The sequence below is a fragment of the Rhipicephalus microplus genome, chromosome 6 (genome assembly GCF_043290135.1).
Source record: "Rhipicephalus microplus isolate Deutch F79 chromosome 6, USDA_Rmic, whole genome shotgun sequence".
Classification (NCBI taxonomy): Eukaryota; Metazoa; Arthropoda; class Arachnida; order Ixodida; family Ixodidae; genus Rhipicephalus; species Rhipicephalus microplus.
The window spans coordinates 137,150,769-137,171,791 of NC_134705.1; the positions used below are offsets into that span (position 1 = coordinate 137,150,769).

The 21,023-nt window shown below is 45.6% G+C and overlaps 1 protein-coding gene across 1 annotated transcript in view; it reads left to right on the forward strand.

Annotated features, from left to right (window-relative positions):
* LOC142764956 (uncharacterized) overlaps window positions 1–17,908 on the forward strand; it is a 54,442-nt gene extending 36,534 nt beyond the window's left edge. Inside the window, exon 5 of the mRNA XM_075865500.1 lies at window positions 17,687–17,908. Coding sequence (XP_075721615.1) covers window positions 17,687–17,817 — 131 coding nt within the window. The 3' untranslated portion in view covers window positions 17,818–17,908. The remainder of the gene's footprint in view (window positions 1–17,686) is intronic.
* The last annotated feature ends 3,115 nt before the right edge of the window (window positions 17,909–21,023 follow it).

Here is a 21,023-nt window from a genome sequence, read left to right on the forward strand (position 1 = left end):
GGTGAAGCAGTGCTGGCGAACGAGATGCGACAATCGTTTGAAAAATCAAGCGCAAACCGATTATATATTTCTTTTTGTTTCATTGTGCCAAGACACTGATTGCACTGCGACGCTGCAGTAAAAGCAAAGAATTGCGAGTGACACAATCAAAAGTTCTCGGCACACCCACGATTTCCGCCATTGTCACCATACGAAAACTAGGGCAGAAACGGAGATAACACACTCTACGTGGATCGAGCAGTGCTGCCAAACCGGATGTGCACGCCTGTCAATGGTTATGACTGGATGGCCAACACTATACTGTTTCTAAAGCTCGAAACACGCGCTCCACTGTTCGGGTTTCATTTGGCGCTGATAGTACATCTCCCGGCACTGCGAGCACACTGTGAATGGCGAAACTGCCAGCATTGAAAGGCGTAGGCCCATAGGCGTGCTCGCTGTTACGGGGGAAGGGGGGGGGGCGAAGGTCCTTTGCAGGGCGCGTCCTCCCTAATAAATCAGTGTATGAGGCAGAGTTTACGCTCCCCTTTTAGTTGACTAAAAGAGTGCTTCGCTGCCTAGTCAATGTATAGAACAAATTAGCGCCCCCCTCCCAGGTGGCCAGCTCCCTTTGCCCCCCTCGTGCAGACGCCTAAATGGGTAGACCTTTCGGAAAAACTCTTCGCATTTGTAGGCACCCTTGAAATCACTTCTTCAAAGTGATTTAGCTACAACCAACTTCACAGTGACAGCTTGGAAGAGCTTGCTTCCTGCTTGAAAAGAAAAAACTGCCACACTGGGCTGCGCACAACATGGTCCTAGCCTCAGCAATAATGTAACCAAGTTTTTTCTGCTCTCCCATTTGCCATTGTACACAAAGGTACCCCACCAGGAGCGATCATCTTCCCTTGAAAAGAGGAAGTACCTGAACCTCAGGCGCATCACCTAGACTTGCATTCCCATGTTCGGTGCGTCGCTTGTGAGCTATAAAACTTTTTTCTTGGGGATAAAAAAGGACGCGTGACAAATTATTAAGAATGCATTGTTGTAAAAAAATAGTGAGTCACTACACGGAAATTCGTTGTAGGACCTGTGCGCAGAAAAAAAAAGTCCTCATCCAGATACCGCTCGGGATTCTCGTAACTGAGTATGACATTATGAATGATAGGGATTTATTTACACTTAAGTGCTTGAGAAACTAATGGTTTGCCGTGGAAGGTGTTGCAAGCAATGGGTCACAACTGAGTTCATCGTTCCTCTCTTCTACCACTTCACGTCGATAAAAAGTTTCAGTGCCGTCACGCGCTCACATTCAGCACACTGTCGATAATTCATTTTAGACGCACACCTGCGTAGGCAGTCTGTTTTCCAGAAGTTAATTACCGTATTTTCTTGCTCACCATTTTAGGCTACGCACGATAAAAAAAATATATTTGAAATGTTGATTCAAATACGTGGTTGCATAAATGCGAGGTTGCACGTGGTTGATTCCCGTCTCTGCGCAGCGCATCACTGCCTTGGGTGACGTATGGATGTATGGGTGAATATGGCTATAGCCTTTAGACCGGGTGATGGCTAGCGCCACCAAGCTGTAATACTTAATGAACCAAAAACTAGGATTATCTTTTTTCCTTTAAATAGTGAGGTTGAGGGTTCGTACCTTGCAGTGAAAAGTTTAATTTCCCTCATGTCTTGACTTTAGCCACCAATCAGATAACGTCCTTCTAGTTTACTCTACCCGCTTAAATTCTATTTTGCCCACCCTGTCCCTAAATCCCAGTGCTTTGGAAAACTCTGCGCCATCATCCTGAACTGTAGGGTGAAGCCCTTTACAGAACATTATCAAGTGTTCCGCATTTTCCTCTTCCTCTTTCTCGCGCTTCGTACCATGTCTACCCCTTCATATTTGGCCCGATACGTCTTGGTACGCAATACTCCCGTCCTGGCCTCAAACAGTTGAGAACAACACCGAGTAATATCCTAGACCCTTTCCTTGGCAATTTCCTGTTTAAAAGTTCAATAGATCTCTAGTGTGAACATCTTAATCATACCAATTTTCCACATATTGTTCTCAGCTTCCTTCACCTTCTTCTTAACCAAGAATTTTTTTTGGTTTGGCCCCCTGCTGTTTTTTAAGTATTTACCAGTCAATTTTCTCGTTCGCTTCCTCCACTTGGTACCGAAATTCTTCATGTACAAGTAGCTGAATACCTTCCAAGCCCGACGCTCCTCTCCCATTTCTCTCAATCGCTTCCCAAACTTTATCTTGCTGTTAGCTTCCCTGCCCTCAAATGATGTCCATCCCATATCACCTTGTACTCCCTGATTTGGTGTATTCCCGTGAGCTCTTAAGGCAAGCCTCCCTATTCCACGTTGCTTAAATTTTAATCCTGCTTGAAATACTGATATCATGCACAAGACCGCATTGCCAAACATCAGACCAGGAACCATAACCCCTTTCTATATCCTCTTACAACATCATACCTATTGTAATTCCACAGTGCCCTGTTTTTCATTACCGCTGTATTCCTGTTACCTTTCGTCGTCACGTATATTTCGTGTTCCCTTAGGTACTCGGCCCCATTGCTTATCCATACGCCCAGATATTTCTATTTATTGGTTATCTCTAGCGTGACCTCTGGTATTCTAAGCTCACTACCTTCATTGTCAATATAAATTCTGACTGCTGATTTTTTCTTACTGAATCTGAAATCTAACCTATCTCTCTCATTACCACGGATGTCCATCAATCTGTGCAAATCTTCCTTGTTGTTGGCCATTAGCACTATACCATCGGTGTATATCAATGCTGTTAGTGCCTGTTCAATGAGTTTTCCTTGTTTTACGAAAGAGAGGTTTAAGCCCAGTCCACTTCCCGCTAATTTAGCCTCTACTTCATGTAGGTACATCATGAATAATAAGAGTGACAGAGGACAATCCTGCTTAACCCCCGCTTTACATCTGCCGCCTTGGATACTTGTTTTTCCCTCTCCTTGTTACATTTACAGATATCCTTTAAAAGATCAGTGACTCCATCTTCCACGCCTCGTGTGTACAGTATTCTCCACAATTCCTCTTGAACCATGCTATCGTACGCTTCCTTGATATCCAAAAATGCTAACTGGAGGGGTCTGTTTTTTTTCCGCTTTTTTGATGCATTGCGTCAGTGAGAACAGATTGTCTTCCAACCTCCTGTGTTTCCGAAACCCATTCTGCAGTTCTTTCAGCACCCTCTCATCCTCCATGCATGCCTGCATTCTTTCCTTTATAATCTGCTTGGCCAGCCTGTAGACCACTGATGACACTGTTATAGGACGGTGGTTGTTTATGTCAGCTTTGTCTCCCTTTGCTTTATAGATTTTGCTCATCTTGCTAGGTATCCATCCATTGGGGACTTCACCATTGATTTTTATTTTGCTCACTACCTCTCTCAAAGCCTGCCTAGACTTTGGATCTAATGTCTTTATCAGCATAATTGGAATGCCATCTGGGCCTGTTGATGTACTACTACTAACCCTCTTCGCAGCCCTTTCCCACTCTCGTTTGAAAATGGAGCCATTGCGCCACCTGATTCATGCTTCTCTATTGCGGTGCGTAAGGCACTTCTTTGTTGAAATTTTTCTGTTATGTTGTTCTTATATATTCAATAGCTTCGTCCCCTTCTAGCCTAGCACCTCGAGCTGTAGTTATAAACCTCTGCTCGAGGGTCGTCTCAATTGTTAGGGAGTTTAGATGATTTCGAAATTTCGCAGCTGCCTTTTTATCTTTTCTATGTGCTTCTGCCAGCCACTGAGCATCTTTCTCCTAACCTTCTTATTGATAAGAAGGGATGCATCCCTTCTACAGCTTAGAAAGATTTCCGATTTTCTTTCAACATCATCTGTCGGTTCACCCCGCTGCTTAGCAAGTTTGTATTCCCTAGAGGCTCCCTCACGTTTTGCTATAGCTCTCTTTACTTCCTCATCCAAACAACTTTTGGGTTTGTGTCTTCTTTTCCGGGGTGACTTGTCACGTGCCATAGCAAGCTCTCGCTCCAACAGTCTAATTGATTGATTGATATGTGGAGTTTAACGTCCCAAAACCACTATATGATTATGAGAGACGCCGTAGTGGAGGGCTCCGGAAATTTAGACCACCTGGGGTTCTTTAACGTGCACCCAAATATGAGCACACGGGCCTACAACATTTCCGCCTCCATCGGAAATGCAGCCGCCGCAGCCCCAACAGTCTAATTATATTCGTGTATGTCCACACAGTTTTATTATCCTCAGTGATTATTTTATCAATTTCTTTAGTAGCTATTTTTATTTGTCTTTCTGAATAAAAATTTTCCTGTATTTGCTCATCTTGTCTCCTTCCCACTTTCACTGCTCTTCCAAAACTTAGGTTGATACGTTTGCGATCACTACCCAGAATTCCGGAGCCACCTTCATGTATGTGCATTTTCTTGAGCTTATCATACATCCTATGCGACATCAGTGCGTATTCTGTCGTCGCCTGCAGCCTCCCTACCTCTCATGTTATTCGCACCTCACACTTCTCGGTACTGTTGCAAATGATCAAGTCATGCCTTTCACACATATCAATGATTATTTTGCCTGTCAGGTCGGTATACCCATTTATATCTTCTATGTGCGCATACATATCCCCTAACATAATTATCTCATGAGACAAAATTATCAACGAGACAGAATTCACTTCGATGGGTGGCTAGGCCATGAAGTGGGTTGGCGACTTGCAGGACGCGCAGTAGCTTTTTTTTGGGGGCAAGTCGCCAACCCACTTCATGGCCTAGCCACCCATCGAAGTGAATTCTGTCTCGTTGAAAACCACCCCACCTATGCACCTCTCCGTTTATTTCCACCACCTCAAAGCCTTTTTCTTGACTCATCCGCCATATATCTTGGTTTGCGTTTATTGGTTGCTTGAATACCTCGGTATCGTGCATATCACTACCTGTACCTGAGAGAAGTGGTGCGCATAGCATCGACCCCTTTCGCCAGTGTGGTTGCTAGTCCTGCTGTATCTTCATTTAAGACATCGTTTAAACCACCTGAAATTATCACGATGTTTTGTCTATCAGCTGTAGTTTTGAGTTTTTCAATCGCTTGTCCTATGACTGCTTCCAGCTTGCGTCCTGGGAACGCCCCTACTACAACCCTCTTGTCACCTCTTATTCTCTCTTTGATTGCTTCTGTGCATCTATTTAAATTCGAGTCCCCGGCGGTTATCACATGCTGTGACTATTCAGCTGGAGCGTCCTGCACCTGGGGGTTCCTTGCACCTGTCCCGTCCCTGCACCACCACTACTTTGATGAATCTGGGCCTTGCGACAATTGAACTGGCTGAACCTGTTTTTTTCAAGCTTGCTTGCTCTTTCTTCTCCGCCGTGCTGGTTCCCTACTGTTCTCTCCATAAGCCACTATTTTGTTCACCTTGGCTAGTGCTTCCTTGGCGGACTTCAGCCTTTCTCCCATTGCCCTCGTTTTCATTAGCTCTGTCGCCAACGCAGTTTCCAGCTCGGTGATTGTCATCTGCAGTTCACTCTGGGCAACCATCATTTTCTCCATTTTTCCTTGACCTCACATTGGCTACACTTCTCGTCAGCCTCTTCTCAATCAGATTCTACTCTTGGATTTATTTTCAAACCCACCCCGCCTTCTGAGCACTTTAAAGTCTTTTTAACCGTCTTTCTGACACCAATTGTTCCTATGATTTGTCTCACTGGATAATTACAAAACTCGAGCGCTGCCCTATGAAAAAAAGGTCTACGCTTTACTACAAATGCTTGCGTGTTCACTCCACGTGCACCTCCCTCACGGTGTGACAAGTGAAAAAACAACAAAAAACAAAAAATCTAACACACACGCACAAACTAATAAACCCCTGGCGACTGATTTCCGAAAAAGCCGTTCAATGTGATAAGTGCTACAAAGATTATAACTCCTGCCTTCATAATAAAAGACAAGCTCATAACATCCAAAACCACTTATCTGCGCAGTCGATCAGGAGCGCTCAAAAACACGTCCATCCATCTTGACAGTACGAACGTCGTCTCGTTGCAAACGTCGTCTCACGTGGATGGATGGATGGATGAATAAGGCTGTATTCTTTAGATCTGGCGGTGGCTAGCGCCACCGAGCCGTCATACTTCATGAACCAAAAACTAGATCGATTTTTTTCTTTTAAACAGTGAGGTTGAGGGTTCGTACTTTGCAGTGAAGGGTTTATTTTCACTTTTGCCTTGAACTTAGCCACAAATCTGATAACCTCCGTCTAGTCAATTCTACCCGCACAAAGTTTATTTTGCCCCCCCCCCCCCCCTCTGTTCCTAAACACCTGTGCTTTGAAAAACTCTGCGCCATCATCCTGAACTATAGGGTGAAGCCTTTTACAGAACATTATCAAGTATTTGGCAGTTTTCTCTTCTTCTCCACGCGTACTGCATACCGTGTCTACCCTTTGGTATTTAGCCCGATATTTCTTGGTTCGCAAGAGTCCCGTCCTGGCCTCAAACAGTATAGAAGTATTATCATAGATCCTTTCCTTGACAATTTCTTGCTTAAAAGTTCGATAGATCTCTAATGCGGATTCATATGGGTCTCAGCTTCCTTCACCTTCTTCTTAACCAATAATTCTTTTTTGGTTTGGTGCATTCCCCGATTTGGTGTATAACCGTGAGCTCCTAAGGCAAGCCTACCTATTTAACATTGCTTAATATCTAATCTTGCTTGAACTTCTGATCTAATGCACAAGACTGCATTGCCGAACATCAGACCAGCCAAACGTGCAAAGGTGTGCCAGCGCCATCTGGCGGTTTTCTTCCAAGGAGTTACGTGCTATCCGGCACGTTCATCACACTTTCCTATTGTAGCCACTGTAACTAAGGCAAATACGTTAGCTTTTGGCGTCATCTGTTACCAGCCAAGATAATGATTCATGACTGGTTGACAAGCGCTGCTAGATTACACTCCCTCACCGCTCGTACAACTGGTGATGTTGGGCGATGCATGCAGCTTTCGCCGCGCTCACCCACCACGTTCGATCCGTAGGCAGCAGACGACGCAGAGTTATCGCCTTTTGCCCGAGTGGAGAGGGAGCGTAATCAGGCAGCGCATTTCTACCGGTCATGACTTGTTATAGTGTTTGGCAATAGATGACGACAAAAGCGAACGTTTTTTTCATTATTTATCAGTTGATGGTGCTATGTGCAGCCGCCGCCGAGTGAAGGCCATGTGCTCGCGTGTTCCCTTTAACAGTGGACCCCCTTGTACATTAGCATCTTAAGTGCTTTGAACCTGCACAAATTGCCCTGCTGACACTGTCCCCAAACTGCTTTAGACAAACAGAGCTTGTTCTAGCAGAGTATGTACTGCCCTGTGTTTTGACTGGCGCCCGAGCTGCCGAGGCAGCGGCGCTCTTTGTATCTTCAAACAAGTAGGCGACCGGCTGGCTGCCTAAGACCGCCAGGCATTGTCCCTCCTAACCGGTGGGTGAGACGTCGTGTCACCACGAGGCCGTAAGCCGTTCGGTTCTAGAGAGGACAACAACTACAGCATCTTCCTTGGAGGTGACTGCCGCGGCTGCTGCAAATCACCCCGCTGATTAGGCGAGTGGTGGGTGGTGGTGGTGGTGGTGGTGTAGGTGTTGCAGCAGGCGGGGTTCGCCTTGCCTGCATGGTCGGCAATTGTTCCGCCTGAGCATCTCCTGAATTTGGAAATTGTCACCACGCGTCAGACAGCCCAGTGTCTCGCAGAAAGACCAACAAAATTTGTTGCACGTTCGGCCTAGTTGCCGCGGGTTCTTCAGGAAAGATGACGTCATCAAGTGTCCAGTGCCTATGACAGCCTTTTCGCAAGGTGCGGATCATCGCTGCTGTTTGCACATCAAACTGTGGGCAAAGCCAAATGAAATGTTCGATATTCCCGATGTCACCACAGAAGGCACAAAACGGGGAAGCGTATCTCTCAGTCTTGAATGACCAAGCCTTTCCTTGAATGACCAAGCCTTTCCTTGGCATGCTAAGCTGGTTTTTATGCGGTACAACAAAGTCGCTTGTTCACGAGAAAGTCCATGAATTACACATGCTTGGTGTGGAAACTTGTAGATCACCTTGAAATGATTGCGCCTCACATCTTTGTTGTTCTGGTAAGTCTTGGGAGTTCTTACTTTAGGAACAGATGTACGTGTTTTGCATGCAAGGGCATCAGCCTTTTCATTGCCATCAATGCCAACGTGGGATGGTATCCACTGGAACTTTATATTGAAACTATTGCCATTTAGGTGTTTGATTAGTGCCAGAGATTGCCTGGTGAACGTTTCTTGAGGTAAGTCACGATGCAGTCTTTGTAGCGCCGATTTGGAGTCCGTCAGCACTACAACATCTCGTGCAGAAAAGGATCGCAATTTTTGCAAAGCCACCGTCATTACAGCGCTTTCTACCATTGTGGACGAAACCACGTGATCCAGGCGGCCCGACCATGACAAGCCAAGGCAGGGTATGCAGAAAGCCGCTGCGCAGCTATACGTTTGTGTGCACACTAATCCGCCGGTGTGCACTTCTAGGTGGCTACGGTACATGATGCTCAAGTGGTCCAGCGCAAGAAAGTTTGCTTCCGCGGCTGGAATGGTGCGCTTCGCTGGTAACTTGAGTATGCTGAAGGTACACGCAACACCCAAAAAAGACCATGGCCGATCCATAGGGTGCCGTTTAGGCAGTTTCAAAGCTAAATCTCGAAATATGTTTAGTGTCGCGTATAAATGTGAGCCAGTTCTTGCTCTTATCCGCCGGAGAAGCGCGGTGCCTGCGAAAGACTCACCCAGTCTTGAAAGCTGCGCCAATAAGGCCTGAGACGCCAAAAGGCGGAGCGGAAGAGACTCAGCCTCATTGGTGATCTTCCTGTTTGAAGCCGCCTGAGGGACTCCCATCGCCAAGCGAAGGCCTTTTCTGTGCAATGCCTCTAAGCGAGCGGTTTGTCGGACCCTTTGATGTATGCTGTCATGCGTTTGGGACCCCTCGACCAGCGGCACACTCACGACAAGGAGGAGCCCCGCTGGCGGTATGGCACCTTGAACTGCAGAGTCACGCCCCAGCATTTGACGTTCACGTGGGCCGTGAATGCTCGTCCCCCTCACCAATTATGTGTGATCTGTGATTGGACAGTAGCACCTGCACGTGTTCCCTGATCTAGGGATCTGGGGAGAACATACCCTTTATAATGAGCCACCCGGCACATTCGAAGGTACAGGAACGTAAGAATCGAAAGAGCACCATGTAGAGGAACACTAGATTCGAAAGCTCGCCATGTAAGAAACAGCTCGTCATGTACTAGAGCTCACCTTGTATATAATGTAAATAAACCTTCTTCAAGTCTCTCTTCCTACTGCCTCGACAACTTCCTTCCGGACCTCCGGTGCCTGCAAAGGCCGGTCACAACAACTGGTTGGCAGCGTTGGAATACGACTCAGCGACGTAAAATGACATGGACCGGAGGACAGCCGAAAGCCTTGGAATTCGGAGGGATCGGCACAGCGTATCACAAGCTCGTGTAATGGGGTGAGTACCTGGCTTTGCGCTTGAGATGTATCGAGTCTTTTAGCCTAGATTCACTAAAAGATAGATATTACCAACAACTGTCTGGCCACTGTGGTTGTTATCTCAGGACGGAGCAGCACTTGGTGTTTATCTGAGCAAGTAGGTTAAGAAAAAAAGCTTAGGTAATTCAGCAGGAACTTGTGTTTTGCGAAATTTGTAAAGGTACGCTGGGAAATTTTGGGATGTTTTAAAAATCAGTAGAGTGAAACAGGAAACAGGTTAAAGAGAGAGGTTAACCACGTAGTGCTACTTGTGTGCTTGAGCTATGTGGTCTCCGCTGTTGAATTTGCCAGGCTTCCATTTCTCCAGACCCAGAATTTAAACGCTGGTGGGCTTGTGTTTTGTGACAGCTGAGTCAAAGCAAAGCAGTAGTCATGGACCTCATAAGATTGACAAGAGAGAATCTGTTAAAACTGTGTTGGGATCTCGATCTAGATTTTGACGAAGATATCCCAGCATCTAAACTAAGTAAAGTAATTCTAAAAAGCAAAAGTGAAAAGGGGAAAATTGAGCACTTCCTGAATATGTATTTATTAGGTCAGAAAGTAGAAGTGAAGATCCAGCGCAGAAAGGAAGACAGGAAGAGGATGCAGGAATTAGATGAGGAGTTAGAAAAGCTACATCGCAAGGGGGTGGTATTGCATAAAAGAGGCCAGACTTCTGTAGATGTAGCGCACGAAGGCTGCGATGTAGCGACGTTACCATTTTAGGCCAAAGAGAAGGCTGCAGGCCGAACATTTGCAGATGTAGCGCATGAACGGTGTGATGTAGTGGCGGTGCCATTTAGGGCCGAAGAGAAGGCTGCAGGCCGAACATTTGCAGATGTAGCGCACGAACGGTGCGATGTAGTGGCGGTGCCATTTAGGGCCGAAGAAAAGGCTGCAGGCCGAACATTTGCAGATGTAGCGCACGAACAAGAACGGTGCGATGTAGTGGCGGTGCCACTTGAGGCCGAATGGAAGACTAGTACCTGTAAGGACAAGGTTGAGATTCGAACCTGTTCCGAAGAAAAAGAGCTCGCGGTCGAAGCAGGGTGTGAGGGTTCCGTGGTTGTAGAAACGGAGTTTAGATTAACAGAGTGTTCCACGAGAATTGAACCTTGCAGCCCTATACACGACATCGATGAGCGTCAGAGGCGGGCGAAAGGCTCCCAAGTTGGCACGAAGGACTGTTCGAAACGGAAAAAGCGTCCGAAAAACGTAAGCGCGGCAAGGCTCACGATCTCCACGGCGCGTTTTACGAGGACCTTCAAACGGCGTGGCGGATTCGCGAGAAAAGGCCCGTTGCCTTCTCTGACTGAGTTAAATCGCATGCGTCTGAGCATCCGGAGAGTACACAAAAGAAAAGCGCAACCTACGCGGCCACAATCTAACGATGCACTGATAGGCAATCATCAAGATTGTGCGGGCGAGACAGCGGAGGAGCACATCGGTGATGAAGAACGTCAGAATTGGACGAAAGGCTCCCAAATCCGCGCAAAGAAGCGTGCACATGGGAGAAAGTGTCCGAAGCGCAACAGTAAGGCAAAGCTCACGATGGGCACAACGCGTTTGAGTAAGGGCTTCAAACGGCACAGCGAGATCTTGAGAAAAGTGCTGTTGTCATCTCCGACGGGTCTGTATCATATGCGCCTTAGCCGCCGGAAAAGAAAAGCGCATCGTACACGGCAGTGTTCAAATGATAAATTGCTAGGCAATCACCAGTACAGTGCGCGCCAAATTGCTAACAAACATGTGAGTGCTGATGAGCATCAAAGGTGGGCAAAAGGCTCCGTAGACGGCACCAAGAAGCGTGCGAAACGGGGAAAGATTCCTAAAAACAGGCAGGCGAAAATCGCGACGCGTTTGAGGAATGTATTCAAATGGCGGAGAGAAATTGCGAGAAAGTTGCCGTATCGCAAGCGTCCGAACAGCCGGAGAGCAAAGAAAACAGAACGCAATGTGCACGTAAGCGGTCAGAGGGCAGAGAACCCTTCTCTTGTTCTCGCGGGGCATGAAACGGGGTGCAGAACACAAAGGCCGGTGGGTTTCGTGAAGTAGCAGAGAGGGAAGACAGCAAGTCTGCTTCGAGGAACGTCGCGGGTTTAGGTAGCAAGGCGAATCACTCATACGTGTGTTGTACACCCCGCTTGCCGAGAAGATCGTTCCGGTGCGACCGCCACGAGTTCGACCTAAAGTTGTTGAAAATAACTGTTAGCTTCTCAGAAATATTGACTCAGGACTGTTGAAGGGAATGTTTTGTTTGTTACTCTGGATGTTTTGTACATTACTAGTTTGAAATTTGCTTTCGTTAGCACTCTATCATTTCGGTAGCCTATATGCGTTGTATATATATCTATCGGAAGAATAGTAATACACATTAGAGCGAAACGCAGGGCTTAAGAAATGCCCCTTAAGAAGAGGCCTAGTCGGAAGTGGCGTTGTAAAAGAAAGAGTACGACAAAGAGCACAGCCGGCTTGAAGAAACTTGGTAAATGTTCAGAGGGCAGTTTACAGAATTAGGCATTTTTCATCGGCACTGGAGTTGATTGGTATGCGTCCGAGCCACCGGACAAAACGAAAAAGAAAAACCACGTTGGGTGAAAAGGCAAACGAAAAGAAAGGGATGGTCAGCCTTTCGTCGTTCTGTTGAGAGCATGTTTGATGGGCCGCGTCAGTGTGAGCTCCGTGGCTCGCTAATAGTAACTGAGCGAGAGCAAAAACTCTGCTTTCCAGCGAGGAGCTTTGCGGGGGTCGGATGCGAAGCGAATGGGTTTTGCCATTTTTCCTTTTCTCGTTCGCCAAGAAAGACCCACAGGACGAGACACCGCGTACTTGTCTGAAAAGGGAATAGACATCTATAAGCTTTTGACGATGTTCACTAGTAAATTTGTTTGTTTTTTGAAGTTTGCTTTTGACGATTTAAGTTTGTTTTCGGTTTTACAATGTATTTTTTAAGTATGTCGGCTACTAGATGGTGTCTAGTTAACCCACTTTTGGTTTTCTTCATTTTTTTGGGCATTGTATGTTTTTTCTGAGGTAACCGCTGTGCGAGTGCATAAACGACACGCATAGGAGCCTGCGTCATGGTAGATACGTGTAAATGAGCAGGTGTGACGTTATGAAGAAAGTAGGACTGAGCGCAGCGACGCAAAGATAATCTTGCAAGTTTTTTCAGGGCTCATGCGAAGGATTCGTTTGTTAATATAATGTTTTGTTCGCATGTGTTCGATGCGGAAGAAAAACTAGTTCATGACTTCATGTGTATGCTTTGTGAGAGTAGCAACTGCAAAGGAAAGTCAAGTAGTAGTTCATCCAGGAAGGAGCACTCTGACATGCATTTGCAGATGTAGATGTTTCTTATGCAGGTGCAGCATGACAGTTGTCTCTTCGTCAACTCTGAGGAAACTGACGACTAGCTTTGGCGGCACAAAATTTTGGGAACTAGAAGATAGCGTGAGGCAAAAGGCTTTATTTATGTATGAGGCCTGGTGGGCTACAGCGGATTACTCACGCTAGCACACAGGTATGCCACTGGGAACGCATCACTTGACAGTTAGTTTATTTGAAAGCAGTTAATGGGAAATTTGTTCTCGAATTGGGATTGGGAGTTTTTGAGAAATCTCAGAGAAACTTTCCAATTGCTGCTTTGTGCTTCGTAATAGTACTTGACGAAGGTCGTTTTGGAGAATTTTTAGGACTCGATGTGTCTCAGTGAGGGCAGGACACTCTCCCGTGCCTGTGGTGGTGTGTATGAATGTTTTTGCCGGAAGAGAGCCACAAGGAATGAGCGGGAAAGAGTCCTTGGCTGGGCGTCATTTGCAGTGGCCTGGGAGACGGCACCACACTACGTCACTTCGAGCAACCTGTGCAGCTGGTCACCCTAATGTAGAATCTCCCGCTGGCGGATGAGCTGTTGTGACTGGCGCCCGAGCTGACGAGGGAGTGGCGTCCTTTGAACTTTCAAACAAGTAGCCGACCAGCCGGCTGCCTGTGACTGCCAGGCATTGCCCCTTCTAGCTGGTATGTGAGACGTCGTGTCGCCACGAGGCCGTAAGCCGTTTGAGAGAGGACAACAACTTCATCATCTTCCTTGGAAGCGACCGCCACGGCCACCGCAAATCGCCCCTCTAATTAAGCGAGTGGTTCAGCGGACCCTTTGATGTATGCTGTCAGGCCTTTGGGACCCCTCGACCAGCAGCACACACACGACGAGGAAGAGCCCCGCTGGCGCCAAGGCACCTTGGACTGCAAAGTCACGCCTCAATATTGGACGTTCGCGCGGGCCGTGCATGCTCGTCCCCCTCATTAGTTGTGTGTGATCTGTGATTGGAGAGTAGCCTCTGCACGTGTTCCCGGATCTAGGGATCTGGGGAGAACATACCATTTATAATGAGCCACTCGGCTCATTCGAAGGAGCGCCATGTAGAGGAACGTAAGATTCGAAAGAGTGCCATGTAGAGAAACACCAGATTCAAACACTCACCATGTAAGAAAGAGCTCGTCATGTACGAGAGCTCACCTGGTATATAATGTAAATAAACCCTCTTCAAGTCTCTCTTCCTCCTGCATCGACAACTTCCTTCCGGAACTCCGTGGCCTGCAAACCCTGGTCGCAACACCTGGAGATTTCAGGACTGGGAGTGCTCGTCTATGGCTTAGACTGCGCGTAATTCACTAGATGGCAGCCTTTACTCAACGCTTTAGTTTTTTTCTTGAAGTAAGGGCGTGGCTGTTGTATGTGAAGATGACATGCTGGGTGGGAACCCACGCGTAGATGCCCGTGAACACAATAAAGAAGCTTTTCATTTTTATCAACTTCTTCGTGTATGGATGATCTGCATACAGCTGTTTGTCTTGTATCCGGAAGTGAAGACAGAAATTCCAGTTAATGGGTGACCAGTAAAAGAGTGAGGGATTGTGGGATGCACCGTCTGCTACCGGCTTCTGGTTTGAGAAGTGTAGACGACGGCGAGCCGCTTTGCTACAAGCCTCAGATTATTCGGTATTCGCGCGCATAATCAATCGTTTATCTTTGTCCTGATAAACCATGATCGGTTATTCAACCGTTGCCTGCTACAACTCGAGCGTGAAAGGGAAACGCAGCTATAATTTCCATGCATCGAAGAAAGAAAAATGAGGTGAGCCGCGGCTACGAAGGGAACCATGGTGACACGTACCCTTTGTGTACGCAGCGTTGAAGCCGGAGTGTGCGAAATACATTTTATCACATGTACGTGTCCATTCCACACTAAACAAAAACCTTACGCATATACATGTTGCGAATATTACATTGATAAATAAATTGCCGCCCAGGAGCGCCTAGCAAAGATATTATGAGAACGCACGGGTGAATCTACCTGCCATACGAGATGAGCGCCGGCAATCGCACCCATATACTTCACAAAATACAGGAAAGCTTCTCTCAAGAGTAAGCTTCACGAAGCGCTGGGCGAGCCCATTCGCGTTTATCTTGGTCAAACTGTGCGCCGGAACGGCACCCAAAGCCCCGCCGCGGTGGTTTAGTGGCTAAGGTACTCGGCTGCTGACCCGCAGGGCGCGGGCTCGAATCTCGGCTGCGGCGGCTGCATTTTCGATGGAGGCGGAAATGTTGTAGGCCCGTGTGCTCAGATTTTGGTGCACGTTAAAGAACCCCAGGTGGTCTAAATTTCCGGAGCCCTCCACTACGGCGTCTCTCATAATCATATAGTGGTTTTGGGACGTTAAACCCCACATATCAATCAATCAACGGCACCCAAAGCAAGAAGTTTCTTAAAAATGCGCAAGGTTTCAATTATTCGGTGCCCCCTATGTCTGACTGTATTGGTTATATGCCGCCGTGCCGCGCAGCGTGATAAAGATCAGCGTTCAAATAAGCATTTGGCTTCGACTAAGAAATGTATATTATAGCGCACTGAAGACTTGAAAAAAAAGATATCTCTTTTGTTTTCTAGTCTTCGGCGCTATAACCGGGCCGCCTTCCACCTCGATACCTTCCTTCCCAGGTGTCCCGTAGGCTGCGCGCCAAAACATTAAGCATCTTACCAACCAAGCGGCTAAAAGGTAGCGTGTAATTCGGATTGTTGCTTGATGTGAGGATACCCTCTTTTCAAGTAGTATAAACCGTGTTTTTATCCAAAACAAATTCAAATACCACACGCTTGCGTGTGTTCTTAAAAATGCTAGGTCGATCAATAAACAAGAGCGAAAAAACAATGTGCCTTCTTTCTCGTTATTTTATATGGTAGCTAGACATTTATTAGTAGAAAAGAGGCCTTCCAAATTGGTTACTTATTCGTGCATTTCGCAATTCTCAATCAGAGTGCTGCGCTGAACCTAAATTCTGCACAAGCTGTTCATGAGTTCACAATTACTGGATATGCGGGCCTAAACGTCTCAGAATCACCATATGATTATGAAAGATGGGGTAGTGGAGGGCTCCGCAAATTTGGACCACCTTGGGTTCTTTATTATGCCCCCAAATCTGTGCACCCGGGCCTACAACATTTTTCCTTCGATTGAAAATGCAGCCGCTGCAGCCAGAATTCGCACACGCGAACCATCAGCTACCACTAATTCGCTAGTATTTATCATATAATTACAATTCTATTAAAGTTGAGACAAAGAAAACTTTCAGCCTGTAGTTTAAGTGCTGCGGATAAAAATGGCACCAAGATTGTTTCAATATCTCGACAAAAACCTGCTCAAATCTACTGTTCACAGATTCACTTCAGAAAAATGACAATGCCAACAAATTTACAATTCCCGTTTTAAAAACACTCGTAATTTATATATTAGGCTTTTAACAAAAATAGCCGATATTTTTCCATTATATAAAATTTTTCAATGCATGCATTTGATTATAAATACCTCACATTTACATTTTAAAAAGTCAGCATTTTTTACAACTTTGCGCTATTTTGAGGCCCTCGTCCCGCCTTAACTTACTAGACAACCGCGGCGGGGCGTTTTTGAGCTTGTGGATTCTCTCGTAGCGCCCCTTGTTTCTAGTGATGGGACTAAAACAATTGCGGGAGGAGATTTTCGTAAAAGAATCACACGCGGTTGTTGAAACCTAAGCATAGTGCTCATGCAGCACCTCTTGAAGCCCGTAGATGTAACTGACATAGTCGCCACATGCGCTTCATTACAAACAGCGAGAAAAATCTTGCCACAAGCTAGCTCTTGAACGGCGTTGCATTGAACACATATTTTTGCACTTGTTAGAATCATTTTTTTTTATTTCGCCTCACATTCTCTGTATAGCGATGCAAATAAGGTGCCGAGGTAAGAGAAGAAACACGATGGCACTTCCTGGAGCAGTACACTGAACTTCTGCCAAACAAACAAAAGGAGTCTCTCGTGATTTCCGAAACAACTTTGCATTGAAAATATAGCATTGTCCTTAGCGGAGTCTTATCGTAAATTACACAGGGAAACATGTGTGACAAAAGCTTCGTGAGTACCACCGCAAAAACTGCAAAACCTGCTATCTACGCTGTATATTGTAGTTGCACCAGCTGTGCATGTTGGTAGGGTATTCTAAAACGTTGATTGGTCTGCTGCAAATATGGCTCCTTTTAGGCAGTGCTAATTTGACTTGCGTAACATCTTGAGAAGCTAAAACTGTCATACTCAATAAATATACAAGAGTGATGCCCAAACAAACATGGCTGGTAATGGGCTTCTGTTGAATAATAGCTAAAACTAATAGTTTGAACTGAGTTTTTGTTTTTTTAATTGGTATATACAAACAAGTTCGTGTGAGAAAATAATGACGCATCGCAGTATTCGTAACTGAGCTGGGAGCTCCCGCAGAAAATATGTACTGATGAAAACTGTTTGCACGTTGCAGAATACAGAAATACGTGGCATTTACCTATTCATAAGAAGTGTGTAAAAGTTTGTAAATTTCTCGATATTACAAAACTGAACGCCCGGCTGCAAATCTTAAAGGGCAGTTAGAGCACAGCACGGTAAATTGAAAAGTTTCTTGAATATTCACCAAAGTTATTGTTGAATCTGTTTTTTATGATAGCGTAGAGCGAAAGTTCTGGTTTGTAGGAAACAACTAGAAGTATGATGTACATGTACAATGCAAATGAATCTCACGGGGGATTTATCTTTTTTCCAGGCGTTTTCTATGAACTCCGTGTGAAAACTCCAGTGATTGCAAGCGTAAGCGAAGAATGCGTGAAGGAATTTTTGAAGGTAGCAGGAACGCCGAATAATACTAGGACCTGCGCATTGAAAATCCAGCAATAAATGATAAAATCCACCATCCAACTCGATGAGGTCGAAATGAAATATATCCCTAGTTCGGACGCTTTAGCGTACACATACGAAGACAGAGGTGAAATGTACACAAGGACGAGCGCAGGCTAACAAATAATGTTTCTTCAACAACGACACAAAATATATCTTCTTTTCAGCACCCCAAGATCACTGCACATGAGCGAAAACGACTTTGTACAACAAAATAAACTGATAAATCCTTGACCGCACGCAGTTTACTAAAACATATTCATCAGCACTTCATTTTTTAATTGATTGATATGTGGGGTGTAACGTCCCAAAACCACCATATGATTATGAGAGACGCCGTACTGGAGGGCTCCGAAAATTTAGACCACCTGGGATTCTTTAACGTGCACCCAAATCTGAACACACGGGCCTACAACATTGCCGCCTCTATCGGAAATGTAGCCGCCGAAGCCGGGTTTCGAACCCGCGACCTGCGGGTCAGCAGCCGAGTACCTTAGCCACTAGACCACCGTGGTGGGGCGTTCATTTTTTTATTTATTGAGGCATTCCGAAGGATGACTAACCCGCGTGTATTTAGGTGTAGAGATCTGGCACGCTTCTACAATTTCTGTTCTCTGAATAAAGATCCCTTTCATCTGTGTTCTTGTATGTTGGCACGGTTCTACAATTTCTGTTCTCTGAATAGGGATCCCTTACATCTGTGTTCTCGCGTGTACACTAAAGCTCCAGAATACAGCTAAACCAACCAGCCCATCTTTCCGTATTACTGATGATATGCTTCATTCATCAATTTGCTCACTCATTATCAGCATGGAGATAACGTTAACGCAGTATATGTGCTTAATGGCTACAAAGCCGAAAGACTACTTTATTCTCAGTGCCCATGAACTATAGCATGGTGGAACGCCGTTTATGCTTCGTGTGAATGAAAACGATAACGACGACACCTGGATAACGGCCTGGCCGATGGTTATCATATTACCGCACGTTGTTAGACACCCGCTGAAGTCTTGCGCGGCTTCCTACTCCTATTAATTCTGTTGTAGGCCCATGTGCTCAAATTTGTGTGCGCGTTAAAGAACCCCAGGTGGTCGAAATTTCCGGAGCCCTCCACTACGGCGTCTTTCATAATCATATGGTGGTTTTTGGACGTTAAACCCAACAAATCAATCAATCAACTCTTGTTAATTCCTTTAAACCAACTTACAAGCATAACGCGCCATGCAACACTGGAATGTGCGTGTCATCACACCACGCACTTGAAAAAGAAGGCGGGCGGCTTTTTGAAAGAGCGGCATGCAGCGAGACGCTAGAAGAAGCTGTTGACGAGGTTTTTCACTAGCGAGTTCAGGACAACTTGTGTGTTTTAGTTGATGGGCACAAGTTTGCCCAATATAAATAGTTGTTTTAGCTTCCGGCTTCGTACTTGTCTGACACAATATAAAAAAATGGACCGTACAGGTTGTTCTATTTTCACCAAACTAAGCCATAACATGCACTGAAAGAAACACGAGAACGAAATACTTCCCCGAACCATGAAAATTACTAAGCGCTCGCCACATACTTTTTGCCGGTAGTGTCAAAAGGTATATTTCTGCTCCGTTACCATGCATAAGCAATATTCAAGAAATTCTGTGTGATATACAGAAAAATGTATGACCTTTCATTGATGTATGAAGTGATTGGCACTCCGAGCTAGTATAGTACCGAGCATGCCAGACTCACTTCGCTTCGTATTAGGCACCTAGCGATTAGCGCGAACACTGCTTAGCACCATCGCTGCTTAACATTCTCCGCGCTTGTGACGCAGTCACTCAGCTGTGCTCAAGCTAGCAGTACGCAATGCGCAAGACATTCTGCTGCTGGTTAGATCAGCACGAAAGCAACATGAATACCGAAAAGAATGAACTTTACTCGCATGGTTTTGACTACTTGTCGTAGAATTTGACGCAATGCGCAAGACAATAATGCTGCTGGTTATATCAGCCCGAAAGCAGCATGAATACTGAAAAAAATGAACTTCAATCGCATGGTTTTGACTACGCGTCGTACAATTACAGGCATTGATAGAAGCCGTGATAGTACGGTTCGTCGTTCTAGCCTTTTCACTTCCTCTGGTGGAGCTCGAGAGGGTTGGCGACATGCGACTTACCATGCTGTTCACAACTATTGCGACACACGCAAAAAAAAACAAGAAAATTGTGCGTTTCTTTTGATGTCGCTCAAGGATGTTATACACTAGATATAATCAATGTAACCTACGAGCATCAACAAACACCAACGCAAGAAGGGCCGTGAAGTGCAGCTAAGTCCTCGTGAATTAGCAACTGATCATTCATCGTCGCAGTGATTGTACGTACTTTCACAGCATTTTATGTGCAGGTAAATATGCTTGTCGTCAACATGTTCTCTGTAACAACACTCCTAAAAGCAATCTCATGAATCTGAAGAAAAGAAGATGAAAACGCTGACGTGTGGGTGCGGAAAAACGTTTCTTAAAGAAACGGTCAATATGTATATTGTGCATACACATGTGCAAATCGCTGGCAGTGTGCTGCCACCTATCGACAAACGCACAAAGACAAGCTGCATAACGCTCAAATCAGCATGGTCGAAGGACGGAATTCAGAGCGTCCACGCTTGGCGGCTATTGTGGAGCGAGTGCATCTTCGAATGACAGAAAGTTGGTACCACGATTCATTGAAGCATTTTTCTAACAATGGAAAAAGTGACCTTGTTTTAGATAGCGCTGTCACAAAATTCATAGCAAGCCTGCATGACTTCCCGCGTACAATTTTACAACTTTCATGGACTAAAAGAACACTGATAAGTGGTATATCACTAAAAAAGAAGGTGAGTTTCAAATGAAAAGGTGAGATGATAAAATTTCACTAACCAATGTGGCTACAGATAACCTGTTGAACTGATATGTCTACGTTGGGGGCGATCATTGTTTTCGCTAGTTGTCCTATATATTATTCTACGAAGACATTGTGTCTTGCATGAACGAATCAGGTTTATTGTGTCAAATATGGCCGGTATCTTCACTGCAGCGGGAAACATGAAAAGCAGTAGTGTTCTTGCAAACAATTTAACACCAAGAAAAGCCGAACATGGGAGTGACTCCGTAATGCTGCCATTGCGTCGTTTCATAGCCCCCCTCAAAAGAACGCTCTGGTATTTCGTTTGGCCGCGCGATATTTGTG